This window comes from Lagopus muta, chromosome 6 (assembly GCF_023343835.1).
Source record: "Lagopus muta isolate bLagMut1 chromosome 6, bLagMut1 primary, whole genome shotgun sequence".
Lineage (NCBI taxonomy): Eukaryota > Metazoa > Chordata > Aves > Galliformes > Phasianidae > Lagopus > Lagopus muta.
In genome coordinates this window covers 54,859,252-54,883,595 of record NC_064438.1, presented here as the reverse complement: position 1 = coordinate 54,883,595, position 24,344 = coordinate 54,859,252, and the positions used below count along the sequence as shown (strand labels likewise).

The 24,344-nt window shown below is 45.1% G+C and overlaps 1 protein-coding gene across 3 annotated transcripts in view; it reads left to right on the top strand.

Annotated features, from left to right (window-relative positions):
* LOC125694837 (inositol 1,4,5-trisphosphate receptor-interacting protein-like 1) overlaps positions 1 to 24,344 on the top strand; it is a 116,876-nt gene that overhangs the window by 29,730 nt on the left and 62,802 nt on the right. Inside the window, exons 2-3 of one of the 3 annotated variants that reach the window (XM_048948618.1) lie at positions 3,651 to 3,761; positions 22,295 to 22,394. The exons of 1 other annotated variant lie outside the window; for it this stretch is intronic. In XM_048948618.1, coding sequence (XP_048804575.1) covers positions 22,377 to 22,394 — 18 coding nt within the window. In that variant the 5' untranslated portion in view covers positions 3,651 to 3,761; positions 22,295 to 22,376. The remainder of the gene's footprint in view (positions 1 to 3,650; positions 3,762 to 22,294; positions 22,395 to 24,344) is intronic. One more of the 3 variants, XM_048948617.1, reaches the window with a different exon arrangement.

Sequence of the window (24,344 nt, the reverse complement as noted above, 5' to 3'; positions counted from 1 at the left end):
TGTCAGCATATAAGGGTTTTTGCTCTACTGCAAGAAGCTGTGCACCAAAATAGAACATATGGGAAATAGACTGGAAGAGTTAATTTTTGTCTTCTGACTGCTATTCTGGGGTTCAACTTGAACTCAACCTGCCACAGACATGGGGGACAGCTGTTATGGTCTGGCAAAAGTCATTGGAGCTGTGCTAATGTAAACCCCCAGCTTCTGCATGTGTGGCCCAATTTGGCTGAAGCTGCAAGCAAAGCAAATTGCTTCTCCCCTCGTATGTTAATGAAAAGCTCTTGTTCCAATTGCAGGAAGCCCATACGATGGAGCTGTGCTTGACATCTGCAAGTCTGGGCTGGGTGCATCTGTAGGAAAGGGGAGTTATTTCAGGTGGGAGGGATGGGCTATGGGTACAGCATGTGGTTGGCTTGCAGAGGATGGTGTCAGTCTTATGGAGGTTGTTAGTGTTGTTACCTTCATTTTTTTCTTGGTTGCATTCAAGTTGTCCTGTCTTCAGTATTCAGTAGCAGATCTTAAAATCTGCAGTTTGATACTGTTGGTAATGAGCAGCTGTATGGAAATCTGTCTAGTTTGGGGAGGAGATGTGAAGAGGATGCCACTGGTACCCATTTAGAGACAGCATTTACTCATCTCTGCAGGCAGCATCCTTTTGTCAGCCCAACTCTGAGACACAGTATGCACTGCTCCAGAGTTAAGCTCCCTTGTATGCAAGCTGATTTCCAAAGAAATACAGGAGAGTGGGTTGGGAGCCTGCATGAAACCAAGTACAGGTAAAAAGAATTGGTGAAGGCATCTTCCAGAGTTTCATGGATGAAGCTGTGAGTCCCACAAAGGAACATCTGAACCAAGCCTGCTGGGGTCCCCATTCCTGCAGCATGTACAGAACTCCATAAATCATCTCTTTGTTGCTATCATATAATTAGTGCCCACATTTCCATGGCTGGCTGCAGCACATTCCTGGTTGATGCCAGCAAATGGCAGCCCTGCAACTTCAGAATTCCTCCTTGCCATCTCTCTATCTCAGTGTGATCCTGTAAAAGGTTATATTCATTTTTTTCACTTTCTCAATGTGAGGCTAGGAGTCATACCTAGGGAAAAAGAAACAGCAAATGATCTTTGGGACGTTCCTTCTCACACAGGTCAATCAGCATGAGATGTGTCAAATATTTGGGGTAATGATTGAGTCTTCAGTCTCTGACTGGAGTTGAATGGTTCATGGCACAAAGCTCGTGGTTCGTGAGCATGAAGCTCACCTACAGAAGGAGAGGAGATGTTGATGAAAGCCAGCATAGAAATGTATCTGTTCACTTTCTGTTGGTGTGGTCTGAAGGATGGGGCATCTCATCTGTGGGGAAATGCTGAGCTGAGCAGGGCGGTATTTCCTCTCACCTCCTTGATGGTGGTTGAATTATCAGTTTGGCATACAGCAGACAGCTGCTTTCTGCTTCCCAGTGCAGCAGAGATCAATCCCTCTCTGAGGCCTTGCTCTCTGTCCTGCCTTCATTCACACCAAAGCATTTGGCTAAGCTTTCCTGGATTGTTTGCATGCTTGGCAGGAAAAGCAAAGGGGTGAGCAGGGGGAATTCAGCTCACAGCACATGGGGGCAGGTTGCTGCTTTTTGGCTTGTGTCGATTTCAGCTCCCACCATCTCCCTGCCTCCTCCTGAGTTATAACTTGTGTGGAACTAACTCAATTACCCGTGATGATTTTTCCATGATGTTAAGGCCTGGATTGCAGTCAGTCTCACTTTTTCTCTGAAAGCCAGAAGGAATCTTATGACCCTGTTGTACAACTTGTGTTAAATTCTGGATCCAGGCAGCACAGTGGAAACGGCAACTTGTTGAGCTTGGTACTGAGCTTACTGCTCACTTGTGCCAGCTGCTGGCAAATGAATTCTTTCCAGTGTCTTGCTGGTGTATTTCCTTTGACTTTAAAGCCCAAAAGGTGCTTCTCAGATGTTATCACACTTGTGATAATGTATATCCCTTGAGTCAAAGGAGGACACGGTTTTGTTTCTTACTTTTTAAAATATTGCTTTAACAGTGAGCATTGGTTTTCTGAACACCGGTTCAAACTGCATATGAATGGTGCCCCAAATTAGACACAATTTTACGTCTGTAAAGCCTTCTGGGATGATGTTGCTGGAAAAATATTCTTGTGGCCACTGTTGTGCCAATGTTTTAATCCATCTTTTAATAAACTGTAACCGAAGAATAGAGTGTGGAATTCATCAAATGGTGTGTTGTACCTCACTGGGGAGCAGGGTGTTAGAGCCAAAACTGAAGGCAGCTGTTGCAACTGCTGCCTGTAATTCAGCCTCACCAAAATATTGACTATTGTTACTCATGCCCCAACATGGAAAGCATTTACTTTAATATCAGTGTTAGCAGTGCCGTCACCAATGAAGTTAGGGCTCTGGAGTCGGTGCTGCAAGCTCATCCCCCACTGATCTAAGGAGGTGGGGAAGATGGTTGGAAAGAGTTCTCTTGATAGACACAGCAGTGTTTGAAACACCCCGTGATCAGTGTCCATCATCTGTTCTTCATAGAAGAAGGGGAAGAGTTATTACAAGAGAGTAATTAAAGCAGCTGAAAAGAGCAAAGTATTGGCAGGCTGCAATCTCTCCACACAGACCACACAGCAGCTTGCTGAGATCAGCAGGAAGGGCCCAACAGGGGGATGCTGGCACTGTCCTGCAAGGCTTTCTCTCACCCACCCTGGAGAGCAATCTGCACTGGGCCTGGGAAGATGTTTCCCACCTCTAAGGTCATTTTTAGCAATGCCCATACTTCCTCTGGGTGCACGTTTCCATAAGGAAAATTCAATTTTAATATTAGGTAAATCTTTTCATGGTAAGAAAGTGTTTTATAGTATGGGTAGTGAAGCCCTGGCTGAGGTTGCTTAGAGAGGTGGTGGTGCCCCATCCCTGCTGACACCCAAGGTCAGTCTGGATGGGGCTCTGAGCACCTGATGGAGCTGTGGGTGTCCCTGTTCATTGCAAGGCAGATGGACCACATGGCCTTTAAGGGTCCCTTCCAGCTCAGATGGTTGTATGATCAAACACTGAAGCAAACGCTGAGAGGTGCTGTGAAACTTCTGACCTCGGAGATATTAAAAACTCAAGTAGAAAAATGCCCTGAGCAACCTCCTGTGAGCTAGCTTTGCTCTGACACCTCCAAAAGCCTTCACCAGCCCCAATTATTCTGTCATTCTCGTGCCTTCAACAGTTAGCTGCAGTGCAGCATGGTCATGGACACTTCCAGAAAAGGTCTGGTCAAGTATCACCCCCTTATTTTCTGCAAGATCCAATTGAAAGACTCTATTGTTTAGTTGTCTGCTCATCAGGGGCTGTGAAATTTACCCACCTGTCATTGGGCTCATGTTGAGAACAAGTTTGGCCATTGCGTACCTCAAATTGAAAATGTTCTTCTTTTGGAAACTCCCACAAGGTTCACCTCTTCCCTTGTTGACTGAGTCAAAAGCTTAATTGCCTTCATTTGGAACATCTGCCTTATTTTTAATCAGTTGTGTCTGAATTCAGTGCTGCTGTTTCTACTGAATTAATTCTACTGTTTCAGGTGTGCCCGTTTCTCTGACAGTTCATTGTAGGACAGGCTAATAAAAAGCCTCTTCTCCTTCTCAGGCAGGTGAACTCCAGTGAGCCTCAGCATGAGATCCTCAGCTTTTGACAGAAGAGCAATTTGCCACACTTCTATCAGTGGGGGACCAAGAGCGTTTAGACCACTGTTGCATGGTAACGTCTCGTTCAGCAGACAGCTGATTCACTCCTAGCTTTTAAATCCCTGCAACAAAACTGTCTTTAGTTTGTCTGTGTGTTTAGCTGGCGTTGGCTTCCTCCCTCTCCTGCTCCCCCAGAACCCTCATTACCAGTGCTGGGTACATCTACTGCACACCCCCAGGGCTCCTTGCCATGCATCACTTGTGGGCCCTGAGAGCAGATTTGACTCTCAATGTGTTCCTGTGAAGGGATGGAGAAGGAAGTGGTGGCTGGAGGAGGGGAGGGTCATAGGGGAGGACATCATCTTTCCATCTGGGATAAAAGCAGATATCAAGCCCCTGGGGTTTCATGTATGTATCAAGTGTTTTGTGTGTGCCAGCTGTGATGGCACAGCTGGGGTTTGTTCATGAGGGGGTATTTCCTGTCTTGTAGCCTCTTTGGCAAAGGAAATGTTCATTCATGGTGTTAGTATAACTGGAAAAACACTCAAGCTGCAGCCACTGACCCCAGGGCCACCTTTTCCTCCCTTCTGCAGAGCCCTCAGGCTGATGCAGGTTTTGGAGAGCAAATTCTTCTCCCAGCACAGGTGGGAGAATGAGAGACTGGGAAGCTGCCAGGCTCATCATTCAGCTGTTGGAGTATTTGTACCTAATCAAAGAGCTGTCTTTCATTTCCACCACTCCCTGAAGGATTTTGATAATAATAAGAACCTCTATTCTTCTTTTATAGCAAGCTGTGTGCTGGCAACAGCCTGAGCTTAGAACTGTGAAATCAGTAGTAAATGTTTCCTAGAAAGCTGGCCAAAAGGTGGACAGTCAGGCTAATTCTCACTGGCTTTCAGGTATGTTTCCAGACTCCGGACAGCCAACGTGAGGCCAAAGACCACAGCATACTGTGGTTATCACCTAACTATTTGAACAGGAGTCTTGTGTCTTCTTGATGTCCTTCTGCAAATCCCTCTCCTGCCCAAGTCAGTGTCTGTTTTATACCTCTCGTTATGCATAAGCAGTCAGTGACCATTTTCATCATCTCAGACCCTTTGTGCTGCTCCATGGTTTTGGGAGCTTTGCAAGAAAATAACTTGGGTACTTGTTGTTTGCACAGAAGAGATTAGCAGAGGAAAAGTAGTCAAAAGCATCTTTCTTGGGATCTTAAGCCAAAGGAGGGAGTTGAAGGAGCTGCCTGCAAAGAAGAGGGGGAAATAGTACATGACAGAGGTTTGACTTGAGTCTGACTTTCACATAAATACACAGAATAAGGAAATTTGTGTCTTAGCTGTCTCCTCTGCCCTTGGACTGTGACAGGGGTGCCAGGATACTTTCCTAAGCAGTGTGCCTGTTGTCCCCAAAATAGAGCCTGGAATTGATGTCTATAGAGTGTGACCTGGAGAAATGCTGTTTCTGGAAATGGAAAGTGTACTGAGCACTGCTGGGTGTTAGAGGAATGACATGGTTCTGGACAGAGCTGGAAGGAGACCAGTGGCAGAGCTCTGTACTTGGAGAAGTCTTCCATGCATTCAGAAGCAATGTAAAGTGAAGGATTCTTTCACCTGATTGTCTTTTGCATCCTTCAAACCTCCCGGTTCAGTAAAAGTGCAGCCTTCAATGCAGTCTGGTTGCCAACTAAGAGCGAAGATATTTGAGCCAAGTAGTATTTCAAGAGTCTCTAAATCTCCTGGACTGAATCTTTTTCTCATGTGCTGAGCCACCTTGGCCCCAAAGTATTTTCCAGGCTCCTACAAAATGCCATCCTGGTTATGATGTTAAACCAGCACTTCTTACACAGTGACTTAAACCATTTTACATTTTTTCACTGCAGTGAGCTGGCAGTAAACACGTCTTGCTCTCCTGCTTCTAAACTTCTCCTCCAAACCTTTTCTGCTGTCACACTTAAGCAGCTTGGTGATATTTTCGTGACTTCCCATGGAGAAAGGGAAGGGTGTCTGCTTGCTGTGCAATGAAAGTTCTAATTTTATCTGGCAGGTAGGGAACATGCTGAGGTTTTCATTTAACCTTGCAGGAGAATGACCTGTGTGACTAATGGATTTGAGGGGAAGTTAGGAAAATGTAAAGAACAGAGGTTGCCGTGCTCTGACTTCATGTTGGGGCCATCTGGTTTCTGTGGCTCATGCAAAAAGCTATTGAGAGAACTGAAAAACCTTACCAGTGCCTGCCTTGTGTCAGAGAGTTCCTTTGGCTCCCAGTGTTGGGCAGGAGGTGAACATGGGGTGGGTGCCTCAAGTGGGCAAGCAACCCCAAAAAAATGCCTTGTGCTCTTGTGCCAGCCCAAGAGAGGATAAGGGCCATCAAACCCTTGGACATGCCCATGGGATGTGTTTGGGCTACTGGAGCTGACCCACAGTGCCTGTGCTTGTCTCCATGTTTGAGTTCCCTTGCCTCTTTCTGTTGGCTGCTGAGCTGTCAGAAATCCTGAGTGCTGCCTCCTGCCCTCCCTGCAATGAGAGGAGAAAATCCCTGTGTTTGGGTCACCACTGTTGTTGCCTAAACCCAATAGCATTGTTTCTTGACATTGAATCAATAGGGTCAATTAGTCTCCTGACATTGCTGCCTGCAAATAGCTCACCATAAATTAAAAGAAAGTTAGAAAGAAGAAAAAATGGCACTCTTATGGAGTGCCTATTTGCTTCTTATATTTACTTTTTATTTTGAAGATTTATTTGGAAACAGGAGGTTCTTCCAATACACTTAGTGCTGCTCTCTGCCTGCTACGTCTCTCCAAAGCTGGCAGTCATTTTCCAAAACAAATGCTTTTACCTTTTCCCTTATGGCTCTTCCCTATTAAGGCCAATAAAAATGAAATTGTAGAAAAGCTTTCTCCTCTTCTACACTGTATTTGTTCTGCATTTCTATATAAGGATGTGAAAACAAGCACTCAGAAAGCCTCTAAAGAAGATGCTACCTGCATCTCTGGACTTTTCATCTTACAGTTGCTGGTAATTTATAGATGAGTATTATTTTATATGCTGAAATCCCTGTGTATTTACTCTAACACCATTAAACACACCTGTATTTTAGGTCACTGAGTGAAAAGCTACTGGCCTGTCGTTACCTGGCAAAGATGTTTTTGTTCTGCATTGCTTCCCACCTGTTAGTATCTGCTATAATTAACAAATTGTGTTTTTTTCTTTGGACTGGCTTTATCCCCATTTCCTGGGGATTTGAAGAAAGGAGTGAGTACCCATAATGTTCATGGGCATGGAGGAAAGGAATGCTCTCAGGCCTGGGAATCCAGGACAGATCACAACTGGCAAACTCCTGAATACCCCCCCAGTGATTCCCAAAGGGGTGGCTACCATCCAAAGCTTAAGATAACACTGCTTCACAGTATTTAACATGGATGGCTTCATTTGGGGACACTGTCAGACTCAAGCACATCTCATTCCTGCTGGAAAAGTCCTCACCAGAGCAAGAACACAAGCATACAGGCACCCAACACAGTCCCTCCAACCCAATGCCTCACTGCAGCATATCCCCTCAATCCAGGTCCAGCAGACAGTGTGACTCCAGACGGCAAATCTCCTCCAGGAGTCAAGCTCCCTGCCTCGTAAACACGGAATCCATCAAGCCGATGGATGCAAGACCTCCAGGCCATTATTAGCTAATATGAAGCTAATAAAAGACTCTATAAACCAACTCATGATAAATAATTTTACAAGGAAGGCTGCGGCGGTGTACAGCTTGTTTGGAGTCTGAAAGCTGTTGTAATGGGCTGCCAAGAGGATTAAATGCTATCGCTGTTTTTCAGGCACTGTGCAGTGTGCCAGGGGTACGTGTGGTTTCTCTTTGGTGGGTTGGTGAGGAGTTTGGTTGCTCAGACATGCAGAGAGAAGTTCCACACGTGTACAGCAGCTCTGGGAGCAGCGGGCTGACAGTGAACTGGGAAAACTGAAGTGAGCCAAGCATGGCACAGTATCTATTTTATGTATTATCCTTCTGCCAAAGCTTGCAGGTTGTGGGGGCTTTGATACTGCATTGGGCTTTAACTCAGAGCTCCTAGCCTTCAGGGCAGATTGAAGGCAGCCTTAAGGGAAGGAGCTCATCCTCACTAGCTGCACACTTACATGGGCACAGGGTGGCTGCAAGGGTGACGATGAATTTAGTGGTGAGATGTGAGGCGTATATACTGTGAGTTCCTGGGAGATGGAATCTGAATTACATCCTTGGAGAAACAAGGACAAGTTGACCCATCTCTCCTTTCTTTTTTGTTGTGATGTTTTCCTGTGTTGCCTCAAAGGCTGTAAGTTATTGCCTTCCAGAGCAGTCTTCCAAACAGCATGAATAATTTTTTTGCCATGCATGTTTTGTTTCCATGGTTATTAGAGCCAGGTTTGCTTACATCCATCCTTCCTTGGCAAAAATGTTTCTGTTGTCTTTTCAACTTGTGTATTTCGCTGGGCTCCTACCACCACTCCAAGATAAAATATGTTTTTAAAGAAAAATGTAACCACAGCAAGAGTATGATTCTTCCAGTTTAGAAACTAAGGGGGTATAAAATCAACACAGTGTTCTTCAGAAAATGAGGGGATGCTTGAGTCAGACATAGTCCAACTCATAATGTGAAGCTGTCACCCTTGGCAATGGAACAAATCTTTTTCCTCTTTAAAGATGCCACTGTGGATGGCCAACAAAATGCCACCCAGTGGAAGATTCAGCTTGAAAAGCAGGAATGCTGATCTGACCTGCAGCTGGTGGGAGTAGGAGGGAGTCAGGGAAAAGGCTATTTCTCTTGTTGAATAAAACTACTACTTGTTATACCATTCTGCTTGGGCCTGTTCCAGTAAATGGAAATAAATGAAGTAAATGGAAAATCTTCACTTGACACAAATGGGAGCTGGCCTCAGCCCAGGGCTTGCTTAAATCACACGCAGGGCTCAAGTGGATCTTCACCTGGATCTTCTCTGCTGAGATTACTTAAAATTCTTGTCATTTGTTGACCTCATGGTTTTTGTGTGTCGTCATGGGCTGTGTGTCTCATATTCATCTCCATTTGCTACTCTGGGCCCCATCCTGTCATTAGCTGCATCTCCAAATGTGTGCTGAGCTCTTGGGTCACCAGTTGCAACTCTATGGGGAAGTGAGTGAACCTTGTTCCTGAAATAGAGAAGGCAACCCCTTAGGACATACAGAATCATGGAATCATAGAATTGTTAAGGTTGGAAAAGACCACTAAGATCATCTAGTCCAACCATCGATCCCATAACCAAGAGGGAAGGTACAACCTATGGATGAGGTGATGGGTTTTTTGTGTGTTGCAGAAGATTCTGGCTGGAAGAACCAATTCTTTGTGAGCAGCTTTCTGTGAGAGCTCGTGCTCGAGAGGGATCAGAGCTTTTGCCTTTCTTTTCTGCCTGTGCTGGGTCTAACAGGTCTGCTGATGTAATAATACCCGGGATGCTCTACATAAATAGAAAATGTCAGTGAGAGTCGTCACAGATGTGGGTTGAATGTAGCTAGGAAATAGCTCCTGTCAGATGAAGATGTAAAACCAAGAGCTCCTATTAGAGAAAATGGACTTGAATGCTACTTCTTTTTCCCCAGGGACATCCTTACTGCAGGTTCTTTTTCTTCCTATTACTTCATGTTTTCTGGCTGTTTAGAGGTTTTCCTTCTTACCCTTCAATTGGAGATGGTTTCTTACCCTTGGCCCACTGAAATCAGCAGAGTTCAGAAGAATTTTTTGTTCACCTTCCTTACTGCAGGGCTGGGGCTAAATGTGATCTGGAGACAAGGAACATGCCCCTGCTGCTTCAAAGCACTTGGGCACCATAGGAGTGGTTTCCACAAACCTTCTGCTTGAAGGTGCTCCAGTCTGGCTATCTGTTGGTGGCAATCTGTGTGTATATGGTTGGTGCAGAGCTCCCTAGGAATATGCAGATACTGGTGACATCTGCTCGGAAACAGCCCCGTGGCAAGTGCATGTAGTTGGCGTTGTTCCCCACAAAGCAACCCCACAGCACCAATAGGAGAGCACCAGCACGAGCTGAATAAACTTCTTGTGGTTAGTGCTCTGGGGAGAGCTTCTTGGAGCATCTGGTGGCACAAAGAAGGGTGAGCACCCTTGTCTGGACAGCAAGGGGTCACGAGAAGAGAAGAAAAAACATCAGGATGTTATATTAAATGCACATCTGTGCAAAGTCTGGAATGGTAAATACATTTTCAGACTCCCCTCATAAAGCTGCAGTGTTTAAAAGTGCTGATAAAGTGCATTCCAATGTCCTTAAAGTATTGCAGCGCACCACACACACTATGCAGTGTTTATATGAGAGACGGCCAGTGCTGCGAGGAACGGTGAGATGAATAGGCTTATACATGTGAAGGGGAAGGATTCGTGGATTGTCACCAGAAAACGGGGTCCAGCTGGCCTTAAAACCCCAGGGCTCTCCATCACACCATGCCTGGGCCACTGCTGGCATGATGGAACATAATTCATTGCAGCCTTATTTCCTATAGGGCATTGCAGTCCATAGTGGAAGCCCCTCTTCTTAAAAAAGGCATTCACCAATTTTCATGGCTGATGCTGCTCTCCATCCAGTGCTGGGATTTTCTTGTAGGTTTACCAATCCTCTTTGTACCACTGAATTTCTGCCTCTTCCTCCGAGCTCCCTCTCCATGTGTGGTCATGCACCTTGGATGGGGGTTATTGCCATAAGAGGAGCTATTTTCTTTCCCCTGGCCCTCAGAGGAGCATCTATTCTTTCCGCCATATAAGCAAAGTTCCCCATTACAGCTGTTCCTCAGAATAAAAGAGACCTTTTGTAGCAGTGTGAAAAAGAAGTTTGAAAGCCCTGCTTGCAGCACAGAGTATGAGGGGAAGATGGATGCTTTGGAAAGTGGCCATGGAGTTGAGCCATGCTCCAGCTTTAGTGGGAGTTGTGATTTATTACAAACCTCAACAGCTTGCAATACAAGGACTAAGCAAGGGCTGCTGAGGAGTTTATCACTTAAGCTTATCGCTGGCTCAGGTTGCACCAGGGAAGGTTCAGGTTGGATATTAGGAAAAGCTTCTCTGAAAGAGTAGTTGGGCACGTGCTGCTCTGGCTGGTGTGGAGTCACCATCCTTGGAGATGTTGAAGAACTGTGGAGATGTGGCACTGAGGGACGTGGGCAGTGGGCAGTATTGGTAGTAGGTGAATGGTTGGACTAGATGATCTTAGATGTCTACTCCAACCTTAATATTTCTATGATTCTATAAGAAAATATATCAGATTTGAAATACTTTGGACCATACAGAGTGGCAAAGCATTTCTTGCTGCTATTCTGCTGGGAATGGCCACTTAAGCATCTTTATACTAAACCAGACAAAATTGACTGGACTTGGAGTGGAAGAAAGCAGTAGAGCTGGGGAAGGAGCTGAATCCAAGAGAGTGATAGTGTTGTTGGCAGGAGGGATGGGAGAAAGCATGATGGCTGTCACGGGAGATGGCTGCATGGTGAAGGGAAAGCTGTGAAGGAAATGCTGTAATGTCTCAGGCCCACGGAGCCATGGGGTGGTGGGAAGGAGGGAGAGAGGTGGTGGTGGTGACAGCAGAGTGCAAACAGGCAGTCAGGATCTGAGAAAGGAGAAGTTTCAGATGCAGAAGATGATGGGGACATAATGATTTCTTGTGACACAGGCTACAGAAGTGGAAGACCATACAGTTCATGTCAGCATGCTTACGGTGCCCAATTCCCCAGGCCTGAAGGAAGTGGGGGGCTCTAATGTAATGTAATGGCTTTAATGTAATTCCCTAGAGCCTTGTAACTCTTCATATCTTGCACCTCTGGAGCACACGTTCCTGGTTGCTGACATCTGTCATGCCACCTCGCGCTCACGGTCCCACCCCACCACCTGCCCAAATTCACTAACACTTCTGTTCCTACAAAATGTATGAATCATAGCTTCCATGCCACAGCTTTCTTTTTGCTAGGCGATGTTTCCAGAAATAGCATCCTGCCAGCCAAGAGACGTGACATGGCCCTTATGGCGGTGGAGGCCCGAGGAAAGGGAGTGGGGAGGGAGGATAAAGAAAACAACCCACCCAAGAGCATGCTCGGAGGAAAGAAAGCACTGTGTGGGATCCAGGCCTCCATTGGGATTGTTCAGAAACTACCAGAATTTCAATGCCTGATGAGATGTGTAATTGAGTCTCTAACACTTAGCAAGCTATTTCCATGCGAAGCGAAGTTGGCTCGGTCCTAACACACGCTTATTGTTGGTTGATCAGTCTCACAAATACCCATTAGGAGCAGAATTGTGTTTATATAAATATTGTCACGGATTAAAAAGGTCAGGGGCTTAGGGCAAAATCGGTGCTGAACATGAATCAAAGTAGTTTAGCTCGTCTAATCAGCTGCAGTGGTGTTTTGTATAAGATAAGATGCTGTTTTTGATGTTGCTTTCTCATGAATCATCAAATCACAGAATATCCCAAATTGGAAGGGACCCACGAGGATCATCAAGCCCAGTTCCTGGCTCCACACAGCACCACCCAAAAATCAGACCACGAAGACAAAAGGCACTTCTTCAGTGGGTGCAAGAAGTGCTATTTAGAGAAGTCATCCTGATTCCCACAGCATAAATACCTATTTGGACTCTCTCACTTCACTGATTATATCCACTTTTCCAAGCAAGTCTTCACTGGATGGTAAAGTAGGACAGGAAAATACATAACGGCACTGTGGGCTGTAGATGGGAGTTTTTCTGTCAAAATTTGCTCTGGTTTTGGTGCTGTCCAACCAGAGATGGATTTAGCACATCAAATTCACCTGCCAAAAGAATGAAAAAGAAAAAACGGGTAGGAAAAAAAGTAAAGGAAGTAAGAAAGGCCAGATTTTGTTTCTTTCAGCAGCTGCTATTTAACTCTCCATACTCTCATCTATTTTTTATTCTGATAGCTTAGAAAATGCATAATATGAGCCAGTAAATGCTCCAAATGTTCAACTGAGTGAAGCTCTCAGAAAAGCCTTTGGAAGGGCCACTTGTTTGTCCTGTCAGCATCTCCTGCCTTTCCTCTGCCTTTTTTCTACTATCCAGACCAACATCTTGGCTTGATACATCTTTTTATCAAAATTTTTTGCTGCTCAGTTTTGAATGAGTAGAAGACTGAAAGAATTGACCAGCCAAGGAGGCAGTGGCCTTAGAAGTTGCTCTGATTTAATTCCTGCCAGATATTTATTAGTAGACTACCAACACGTTTTATAAAATAGTCTCATAATAAGCTGTGAGAGTCTCTTCAGTGAAGGTTTGTAGCCAAATTGAAGTGCCAGGAATTTCCACAGCACTTGCAAGCCTTTAGAAACAATGGGAAAGCAGTGAAAAATGCTGATAAAAACTGGTCTCTATAAGTAATAACTGATTATAGCTATCAGGGAAGTGAGGTAGGAGTCACTGCTGGGACTTTCTTTCCTGCATGAAGCATGGAGGTTCAGCCTTTGTGGTTGTGATGTGAAATTAATTCACTTTTTCCCAGCACATGGGTGACTTCAGAAGCCAGAGATGGAGCTTCACGTTTTCCTCTGGTGCCTTTCACACTGTGCAGTGTCATTTCAAATGAGGCTGACCAAAGTTATGGTTATAGATCCCCAGTTAAGAGCTTCCTGTATGGTTTCAGAAATGCTGCTGAAACAAAAGTCTAAAGAGTTTGCAGGGCAGCGAGTGTTAGCATTGCCTGAAGCTCTGTTCTGGGACTGCTGTCAGACAGAGCTCTGCCCATCTGAATTTGAAAAGACCCAGAAGATAAACTGAAAATATCCAGGATGAAATAAATAGTCTCCAGCATTATAGATGCAAAAGCAAAGTTTTAGATCTACGTGTGGAAATAAAACACTGCTTCCATGCCTTCATCTGCAGCTAACAGGGAGTGGGGAGAATACGCAGCTTGTGTCCTCATCAGACAGAAATAAAAATGTAACAGCTCTGAAACTGAAGGAGATTTTCCAGATTATTCATCTTGCAGTGTTTGGTTCCTAGAAGCTGTGAATGCCCGTGCTTCCTCAAGTACTCGGCAGCGGGCCATATTCATAACTGGTATCAATCACTAACAGCTTCATTCATTTGGATGGACCAGATTCAGCCCATCTGGACGTTAACTTGTCTTTCTGACAAGATTTGAACGCTCATTTTAACGTGTTCAGGAGTTTAGGCTGCCAGCAGTTCTTTCTTTCCTTGGCAAACCTCTTCAGTGCTAGCAGAAGCATTTCTTTTTTCCCTTCCCTGCAGCGTTCACAGGCACATAGAAGGGCTGTGATGACCTCATGTGTTTTGGGAGCTCACCATTTCACAAGGGTGGTGCCTGGGGCATGGACTGATGCCCTCTGCTTCTCTTTGGCTGCTTGAGGGATCCTCAAGCCTTTTCCTACACTGTCATTTTGAGCCATCTTTAATTTGTCCTTTCTTCACCACTCCTCATTACCTGCTATTCTACCCTCAGGCTCCGCTCGCTCTGCCCTCCTCAGGGCTTTGTTGTTGAAAATTGGATTTGGAAGTAGAAATTGGAAATGGAATTTCTGTGATTAGAACAAGTAGGGAATGTGTCCCAAAGGCTGGGTGGATGATGCTTGACTCAAGCTCTTGATAGAGTTGGAGATTGAAACCATTCTCCATTGGTGTTCCCTTGCAGGAGATGTCTGCAAGGAAATGAGTACCTGGCCCTCTCCTGGAGGTGAGGATCATCAGCAAGGCAGCCTGTATGCTGAAATTCTGAAGAAAAACAAGCAGGCATTGCTAGCAATGGGACAGCACAGAGCTCGTCGAGAAAACTTAAGTACAGCACAGTTCAAGGGGCTTTATTTTAAATGGAAGAAAGTGCTTTCCTATGTAATGAGGTTGATGCTGATATTACAGATAACCTGAAATGCAGCCTGAAAGCAAATCAGCTTCTTGTCCCAGTTTGAGCGAAGCAGTGAATGCTATTAAAGCAAAGCCAGGTGGGAGAGTGATAATGAGGGTGAAGGTGCAGAAATTACCACATTCAGGAATGAAGCTAATTTCAGACTTGAGTGCACTCAGGCTGGTGGTGAGGTGATGGGAACAAGGCAGAAACTCTCTAGACCAGAATAGAGAAAATGCTGGATTGCAAATCCAGTAGCAATAGTGGCTCTCGAGTGGATCAAACCGTGTGAAGTAAGCTGTGATGAAGGTTTTTTAGAAAGGCTGGTGAGGTAGGAAGGAGAGAAGGAAGGATTAGAGCTCATCAGTCTGACCCCAATGATGTGGATATAAATGATTGTTTGGGGAGAAAATAAAAGGTGGTAAATTGGAAATTGGAGGAGAGGCAGCCTCTGTCTAGCAAAGGCAGATTGTGTTGTGTGGATCTGATGTTTATGATAAAATAACTGATTTTTCCAGACATAGATTAGATCTATGGCATTTCCTAGCTGAGTTCAGTTAGGTAATTGCTATAGTGCCTAATGAAAAATGACTAGGTGATTTTCATACCACCTCTTGAAGGCTGGGCCTTAAGGACCGATGTCTACAGTATTAGCTGTGATGTCTTTCTCAAGGTCCCAAGCATGGAAGGCAATGAGTTCAGCTGCCAGCCCTGGTTCTGTTGTAGAGATTTCCTTACCTCAAAAGTGTTTATTACAGTAGTTCTGCCTCTCCTGAGGTGGACAGAATAAATTAGAAGAGGATTTTAAAAGAGCCTTTCAACAAATCTTTTTTTTTTTTTAAACATCCCTGATGTGGCAGAAATGTAATATACAATTTTGGGCACACTGGCAAAAAACAGTCCCGTGATTCTCATTTCCTCTCAGGAAGTCTGGATTGATGATTCCTGCCATTGCAGAGAATGCTTTCAGGTTATAAGTGCTTATTTTTCTCTCAGATTTATCAGTATTATTTCACACTTACATGACACTTTTCATTCTGAAGGATGCTGGAGCACTTCATCAACTCTGTACAGTACCGCTCAAGAGGCAAAAAAAGCTGAGTGCTCCAAGACATCATCTCCCTTTTCCCAGCAGAGACCCTTATGGTGTAGTGCACTCTCTGGATGAAGTGTCACCTACAAAGAACTGAGTCACAGTGCAGCAGATGAGTGCAGAAGGAAGCTTTAAAATATCGTTATCGATGTTGGAAGATTGATGGTGATGTTGTTCCCCATAATCTGAGAAAGATGAGTGTGCCTGTCTAAGGCTTGTGGGCTCTCAGCCTCTCCAGGTCTCCATCCTTAATGCTGATGGTTAAATCCATATCTGAGTGAGCTGTAATTTACTGTGGGTAACCCGCTCTCTCCCTTTGGGTATTCCCATACTCTGTTATACCTTTGCCATCAAAACAGAGCTACCTGAATCTTTCTTCCTTCTTCATTACATTCACAGCTTTGGTAATTTACAGATATTGTGGAATCTGGCCCTGCTTTCCACTCTGCAGACTTGCAAGGCAGCGACATCATTTAAGCACCATATGGTTCTCGACAAAGTCAGGTTTCACATCCAACCTAAACAGTTTAATATTATCAAAAACCAAGCTCACTGCAGCAATAACAACCCCTACTTCCTCTTCCTGCATTGTATAACAGGAGGAAGAAAGCTCTCAAACTGAGCAAGCCTCTCTGATCTTGAGCAGGGGCTGCAGGGCTCGTGAAAAGCCTTTGTTGCACCCTCGTTATGTTCATAGGACAACAAGCGTCCACCTGGACCACAAAGGAAGTGAGAGCCCAGGTCTGCTTTCAATTAGGGATGCCTTATATACACAGACCAGTTTTATTTCCTATTGTTGCCATATATAATTAATTTATTTGATGTTTAAGTTTCAGGGAGAGAATGTTATACGCCTCCAAGCTGCAGAACACTTGATTGTCTCTATTGTTTAATGTACATACATGTATATGTATTTCTTATTTAGGGGCTTGGAATTCTGCCCCCATCAAATCTGACACATGTAAGTGTTTTCTGGTAGGGTTAATGTATTCAGCATGAAGAGGGGAAGACAGGCTGGGTGGGGACAGGGGAGATGGGCTGTGTTCATTCTTCAGGCCTCACTGGTGGAACAGTGATTAGAAAAGATGATCTTCAACTTCCTCACTGAACAGTCCGCGAGGTCTCTGTAGATGATGAGTAATGTTGCATGGAGCAGATGCCAAAATGGAACAGGAGCCCTGAGACAGCTTTTGTTGCAGTACCTTGTAACAATCAGAAATGATTATCCTCTTTGTACTATGATGCTATCAGTTGGCTGAGGACCTTGCTCTGAGTCACAGCAATCAACATCCCCAACGGTTCCAGACATCTGCGCTGCATCTGAATAACTACAACTATGCTGCTACGCTTCCATCCCATGGGACCTCCTCATAATCAGTGCCAGGAGGACTCTTTCCTACAGCTTTTGGTGAAGCCAATGGCTTGTTGCACCAAGGGGCTGCCCAGCCCAGCAGCCAAGTGTCTGGGTTCTGTGCCAGCACCTCAATATGACACCAGCCTGGAGAAGGGATGGCAGAGGTGGCCGTGCTTAGTAGCTCTTTTCCACATACCTGTCGGCAGCATAGCTTTCTCCTGTTTGTAGGAGAATAAGTAAAAAGAATATACAGTGGTTTGAGGTTAAAAAAAAAAAGCCATTTACAGATTAATTAGCATTTTAAAGTGCCTCTAGGGTTTTTTAGTAGAGAGAGCAATGGAGCTACTAAACAAGGAGATTCAGACAGAAGCAATGATCTGCAAGTGTTTCCTTGATAACGTACTGGAGGATGAACATGTTATAAGAGATGTTAGCAGTGAGGTGTCTGTTTGTTATCTAGGACTAAGTAAATCATCTCTATGAGCTGATGCCTCTTGTGAAGTGACTAAAGCATGCAGATGGAGTGTTTTTTACTAAGACGCAATGTCTTATTCGCTGGAGAAAGGCTGTGCTCAGATAAGATGCAGTTTCCTACCAAGAAAAGCATTAGCCTTTGGATTACCAGCAGGGCAATTAACAAAACACTTCTTTGCCACAAGGGACTAACCCCTTGTGGGAGTTATCCACCCTTAAGAAGGTGGATAGTGATAGGACAAGGCAGAATGGCATTAAACTGAGACAGGGGAGGTTTAGGTTGGATATTAGGAGGAAGTTTTTCACACAGAGGGTGGTGAGGCACTGGCACAGGTTGCCCAAGGAGGCTGTGGATGCCCCATCCCTGCAGGCATTCAAGGCCAGGCTGGATGTGGCTCTGGGCAGCCTGGTCTGCTGGTTGGTGACCCTGCACATAGCAGGGGGTTGGAACTGGATGAGCATTGTGCTCCTTTGCAACCCAGGCCATTCTATGATTCTATGAACCCCAGTATAGCAGGACAGGTACCAAGAGGTGGGTTGCAGAGGGTGCTTTGCTTCCATGCTCTCTATATTGTAGTACATGGGTTGAATATTAGGCTTGTATGTTGTTATCAGGAAGAGCTCCCTTAGGAAGCAGTGGAGAGCTTCTGCATGGGAATCCTTTGGAGGAGATGCAAATTCAAAAAAGGATTGCCACAGCCTGCAAATGTCAACTTACTCAGAACAAACGGCAAAACTATGCTGCTTGAGTACAGAAAGCAAACAAAGAAAAAACCTCATTTCTGCTTGCTTGGTGTTCACATTTGTTTTGTTTTAGCTATAGAGAAAGAACTAATGAACGTTGCTTTAACTGCAGCTAATTAGGTGTGGTCTTCTTAAAGAATCATATTGCTGAAGTGTTCGTGCTGCCAACACAAGATTTGGTTGTTCTACGTCAGGAATATGTTGCTGACATTGCTGTTCACCAGCAGTGTTTTTGTTAACCGGAGTGACTTGGCTGGAAAGCAGAAGGGCCCTTGTACCCTGGAAGCAACCACCTTCCTGTAACCCCAGCCCAACAGATCTGCTACTGATGGGTGACAGCACTGCCAATTGCTTTGGAAATGCAGTATTGGGTGATTAAAAGGAGCTGCTTTCCACACTGGATCCTGCCTTCCCCTTGGACTTTCACAGCTCATAAGAGGCAGGAGTGCATTTGTGTTTGTGGTGAAAATGGAAACCTGTCAAGTCCAGTAGAGATGAAGAGCAGTTGTGCCAAGTACTTGAATCCAAAATCTGTAGAGGCTAGTGCGTGGCAGGACAAGTACTGCACCTCCTGTCCTCACCTCAGCAAGAGGGAAGTCTGCTAAATAGAGTGAGAGAAGTGACTGTAGTGGGTGATTTAGGGCTGACAGCTCTACACGATCTTGGACACTATGGCCTGCTTCAGTGCAAAAAAATAAAGCACTGCTGGTGAAGGAGGGCAGGATCGGGACAGCCTTCCAGTTTCTGTGCTAATATTGCTTTCTGGGTTTGTATAACTGTAAAACACAAGAACTCCTCTGGATTTTTAAGGTGTTTTTGTTTTTCAACAGAAGTGAGATATCTGGGTCTCTCTTGGGAATCTGGTTGGGAATTTGTGCTCCAGATAAACAATGTGGTCATTTTTTCCCAGGGGAAATGTGGCTAGTTGGCTACATGATATCTGAGCTGCTCTTCAATTCATCACTCATCCATCTGAGTCCCACAGGTGTCATATTTGTGATGGGGGTTACACTCTCTCTGAAGATCTGGGCGTTGGGAAGTTGGGAGTTCACTCACTCTATCAATATTGGTGTCTCCTGGCTTCTCTGCACTCATGGCAGTGTTGGCAGATGGCATTCTGCTTGTACTTGGTGTGTGTAGGCAGCCTCTTCCATTTCAGGTGGGAGGAGAAGTGGTAGAAGCCTGGGCATCCCAAATGACCAAGGGGTCAGAAGTCAGCAGAGCCACATGTTAGCCTCTCCTCTGCTGAGTCTTCTCTATTTTATAAGCGTTGCTCTAGCTTTGCTAGATGGAATCTGTGGGCTGAGACAAAAGGTTTCTGGAAGGACTAGCCAAGGGTGAGTTGCAGCAGGAGCTCACTGAGGACGGTAGTTTGTAGAACCAGCAAATGTAACATTTTCACTTGGATTTCCACCCTCTACATCTGCTTCACTCTCTCCCATGCTTCTGTAATGCAGTGGGTGGCTGCTCAAGGAGAGCATCTCACCTCTAAGCATGTGATGGAGTGTGCCAGGAGGAGACAGTGCTGTGCTGGTGTGTGTGAGCTGCACAGGGGTGGGCACCAAGGAAGAGGATTGGTGCTGGAGGGTGAAAGATGACCCCATTTCTTCTCCTTCCTGATTGCATCTCTGATTTCTGTTAATGGAGATGTAAGACATTTCATTACAAGGTTTGTTTATTCCCAACTTCACGTTAAGCCCCTTGGAGACAGGGTGAGCCCGTGGTTTGTTTTCTCTTCTCTCCCCCCTCAGAGCTAATGGAGGGGCTGGTTGCCCACCAGAGCAAGGAGGCAGCCATCTCTTCCATCTTCTGCATCTCCTGCAGCAGTGCTCAGCAATGTGCCTGCTCCAGCCATCCCTTCCCTGGCCACAGGAGAAGGTTGGCACAATGCTGAGCCTGATTCCCAAATGGTAACTAATGAAGGAATGGCATAAGAACAGAAGGAATCATAGAATCAGTAAGGTTGGAAAAGGTCACTAAGGTCCCCAACCCCACCGTGCCCACCAACCACGTCCCTCAGTGCCACATCTCCACTGTTCTCCAGCACCTCCAGGGGTGCTGACCCCACCACCTCCCTGGGCAGCCCATTCCAATGCCTGACCACTCTTTTGGAGAATAATTATTTTTTTTCCCCCCAAAATGCATCTCATGACAGCCAAAGCTGAACGGGGACTGGCTGAGCCAGTTCTGAGCCAGAAGTACTGGAGGGATTTTTGCTTCCAACACTGGCCAAAGATTGTGTAGAAAGTGACTGTCCCAGCAGAAAATATGCTGGGGTTCATCAAAGGCGAAAAAACTGCTTTGGAGAAGCACAGCTCAGTCTGGATCTCTGCTGCAGGCATGCCAGCTTCCTTCTAAAGAGAGAGGAGAATGGATTTTGTACTTCTGGAGTTCTCTTCCCAGCTTGGATTGGGATCACAGGCTGCAGTACAAAAATTAGAGTGAGACCAGAGACCTTTGCACGTTCATTTCTTGCTGAAATCAGGCCCCACTGAGAGTATTTAACGTTTTACTGATAATGCTCCTTTGCCAGCAGGACTGGGCACAGAGCCTGAACATGCATTTATTAAACTCACTGAAAGTTTTGATGTGGATTTCAATGGCACCAGCCACTTCTTTTTTTCTTCTTTTTTCTTTTTTTTTTCCCCAAAGGGACCCTGGATTTCTTTCCAGCTCAATCTTCCGGTTAGTTTCTGCTGGTTTTGCTGATTTCCTTCCTGGGACAAGTAGCCCCAGCAATGGGCAAATAAAGAGAAATGGTCCCCAAATCTTGCTGTCAACAGGGACAGGCAAAGAAATGATTTAATGCCTACATCTGGAGTTTCTTTTACAGCAAATTGATTGAGATCAGGAAGCATTAGATACCAGTAAATTCCAGTCTGATTGTTTGCAGGTGCAAATGCAAATGAAGAAAGCATCTTACCTGGGCCTTGGCCCTGGGTCTTGCCTCCCCAAATCTTCTAACTCAAATTCCTCATTAGTGGGATTTTCTTCCCCCATAGAAGAGAATTAGAAAATTACTGACTTTCAACTTGCTTTTCTTGCCTTCTTTCAAGATTAAAGCATCAGTTGGAAACATGTGTGTGTGCAAGCCTGCTAGGAAGCAGAGCTGCCCCTCTAACCTAGCTCTCTTATTTTTTTTAGTTCCTTGAAGGTGCCGAAAGACCCCCCAAGAGCTTTTGATCTCTGAAGCTGTTTTATTACAGCACTGAAATTATAAGCACGAGAAAAAAATATTTATTTTAGAGGGAAAACACTGAAGTCCTGGGTGAGACGGATATATTAAAATCTGGGAAACAAATCTGTGAGCAATGTCAGGCAAAACGTCCTCATGCCCTGTCACAGAATCATAGAAAGCCTTGGGTTGGAAGGGACCTCAAGGATCACCTGGTTCTGTCCTGCTGGTCACCCCAGCCCTAAGTGTCATTTCTACCCATCCCACTGTGCATCTGGATGTGGGTAAGCGAGAAGGCTCTGGAAGCCTCTGAGAGATTCAGTCTCATTCATTGGCAGAAGAATGTCTGCTACAGACTGCCCCAGTGGAGGTGTGGGAAAGGGATGTGAGGAGATTTGTGGAGCAGAGCTCCCTCCTAAAGCCCAACCCTTCCCGTGTCAGGGAGACGCAGAGCTCCAGCAAAGCGTTTCCTTATAGCAGAAGCAGCACGTGTTGTGTTCCTTGGCAGATTATTTAAGCATTATCCCTGCTCATTTAATGGCATTGAAATGCAGATAAGATGCAATGTATTATACATTGTTTTCCCCTCTCTGGGTGGTTGAGCTTGTTGTCTAATGTCAAGGGCAGGTGCTTTTGTGTGATACCTGCTTAGTGATATTTATGGTGGTATTTATTCCAAGTCTGCTCTTCATGTTATTGTCTTCTGTTTTGTCACACTCTGAGATTCAGTTGCATGCCTGGTGCATCATTTATTCAATTATTAAAATGTCTTAATGAAGGTTAACAGCGTGGATCCGCGCGGTCATGCAGAGCCAACACACATAAATCTGCCAGGTGTGATGTTGGAAAAGGTGACTGAGCTGCACTTTCTGAATTGCAGATGGGTTGGGAAAACAGTGCCAGGAGCACAGCTCAGAACAAATCCTTCTGGGAACCAGAGCTGGAGAAATGTAAAGAAGGCCATGACAGCTCTCGTGGTGGTAAGTGAATGGTTGGACTAGTTGATCTTAGAGACCTTTTTCAACGACTCTGTGGTTTCAGTTGCTGGCAAGCGCAGAGCATCAGCATGGTGTTTTGTGGCACAGCTGCACAGGACTGGTGGAGTCACTGTGTCTGGAGGTGTTCAAGAACGGTGGAGATGTGGCACGGAGGGACGTGGGCAGTGGGTATGGTGGGGGTGGGCTGGGGTTGCGTTTGGGGATCTGAATGATTTTTCCAACCTTAATGATTTTATGCTGGTTAAACCCTTCAGTACTTTGAAAGACCAGCTCCAGAGCAGGCATTTCTGTGAACATGCCTGATTGGGGTTCTCCAGGACTCCATGCTCTGCATGGCCATAGGGAACTCTTTCCATTCCTGGAAAAATCCTTCCTCTGCAGGGCCTTGGGGATGATGAGGGTATTGTGGTCTGATCCCATCATGAGCTACGTGATGGCACGGAGGCTGTTGCTAACCACTGATAAGCTGCCCCACAGCACCCATGGAGGAACAGAGGGCTGCAGAAGTGATATTCAAAGTGCACACTCTCAGCTTGGAAAAAACTCCCTGCATTGCAGGAGAATCCTGGGCACTACTAGGATTGTGCTCAAATATTTTTGTTCATGAGTTGCATCCAGAACAAATGCAAGAAGGCCTCGTTTTTGATAATATTAAGGAATGAGTTAAATTTCCAAATAAGTGTGGAGTAAGGGAAATTCTGTAGCTGTCTGTGAGTTCCCTCCAGATGACTTGCCACCTAATGCCTTGATCACAGGCTAAAAGATTTGCTGGTTCAGTTTTACTTAATCAAAACAAGAATGGTATTTGCGTATCACAGCAAATATCCTTGGCCATTGCAAAATGTTTAAAAGACACTTTTGCCTCTAGCTTTGGGCAAGAGCCATTGAAATCACTCTTCAGCAGTCCATTGATGTGCTTGCCAATTGCAGTTGTATGTACTGCCCAATGGTACAGTACTTGATTGAATTATTACCTTGATAATTTTTTTAATCAACTCATTAGGACCTATTAGTGACTTTGGAGCAGTAAAGGTTTTCCAGCCCAGGATATGTCAATATCCCAGAGAAGTACTGCTGTATGAGCTGGTGTGAATGTCCTCAGTAGTTCAAATGATGCTACTGTGTGCTGTGGTTTGCACGGTGGCTTATGAAGATTATACAGACCTTTCAGGCACGGAAGCCAAAGTCATCAGCAAAGGTATTTCCTGTCTTCCTCCAGAGGTATTTCTGTGCCCTTTAGGCCATTCCACTAGATGTAATTATTTCATTCATTACTCTAGAGATGAAATGGTTTGTCCCAAGGCTCAAGTGCTCACCATGTCCTCACGCAGCTCGATAGCCATTCATTGATCTGCTTTGTAGTCCTCGAGCATTGCTGCTACCTGCTAGGTCAGGTCTGACATCATGACTGCCTCCCTGGAGGTAATTAATCACTCACTGCCTAATTCTCCTCTGTTCATTTACACACAGCTGTGGCAGAGTTCCAAAAATGGATCAAGAAGAAAAACCACTGCAGGGCACAGTGGTATGGCTGTGAGGACACTGTTGCACTGACCTTCACTCTGCACATCTGTAGATCATGGGCAGTCCAGCAATGCCATCCCGGCTCAAAATGATGGATAAGATAGAGTCTTTCACCACTCATATCTCACTGTGTTCAGTCAGGTTTGGGAAACCATAAAATAGACAATTTAAGCATATAAAGATCGCTCAGGTAGAACGGTTACCCAGGTTTAATGGAGAAGGAACTTGAGTGTCACTGGTGCGAAGGAAAGCTCTCCATCACATCACTTTATGTCCCAAAGGCAATACTCCATGACACTTCAAAAATAAAAACAGTGTGGTGAGAATAAATATAATAGATGGACTTCAGCAATGCAAATGAAAAGCAATTATCCCAAATCGCAGTCTTAATTTATAAGCAGTCAGTAT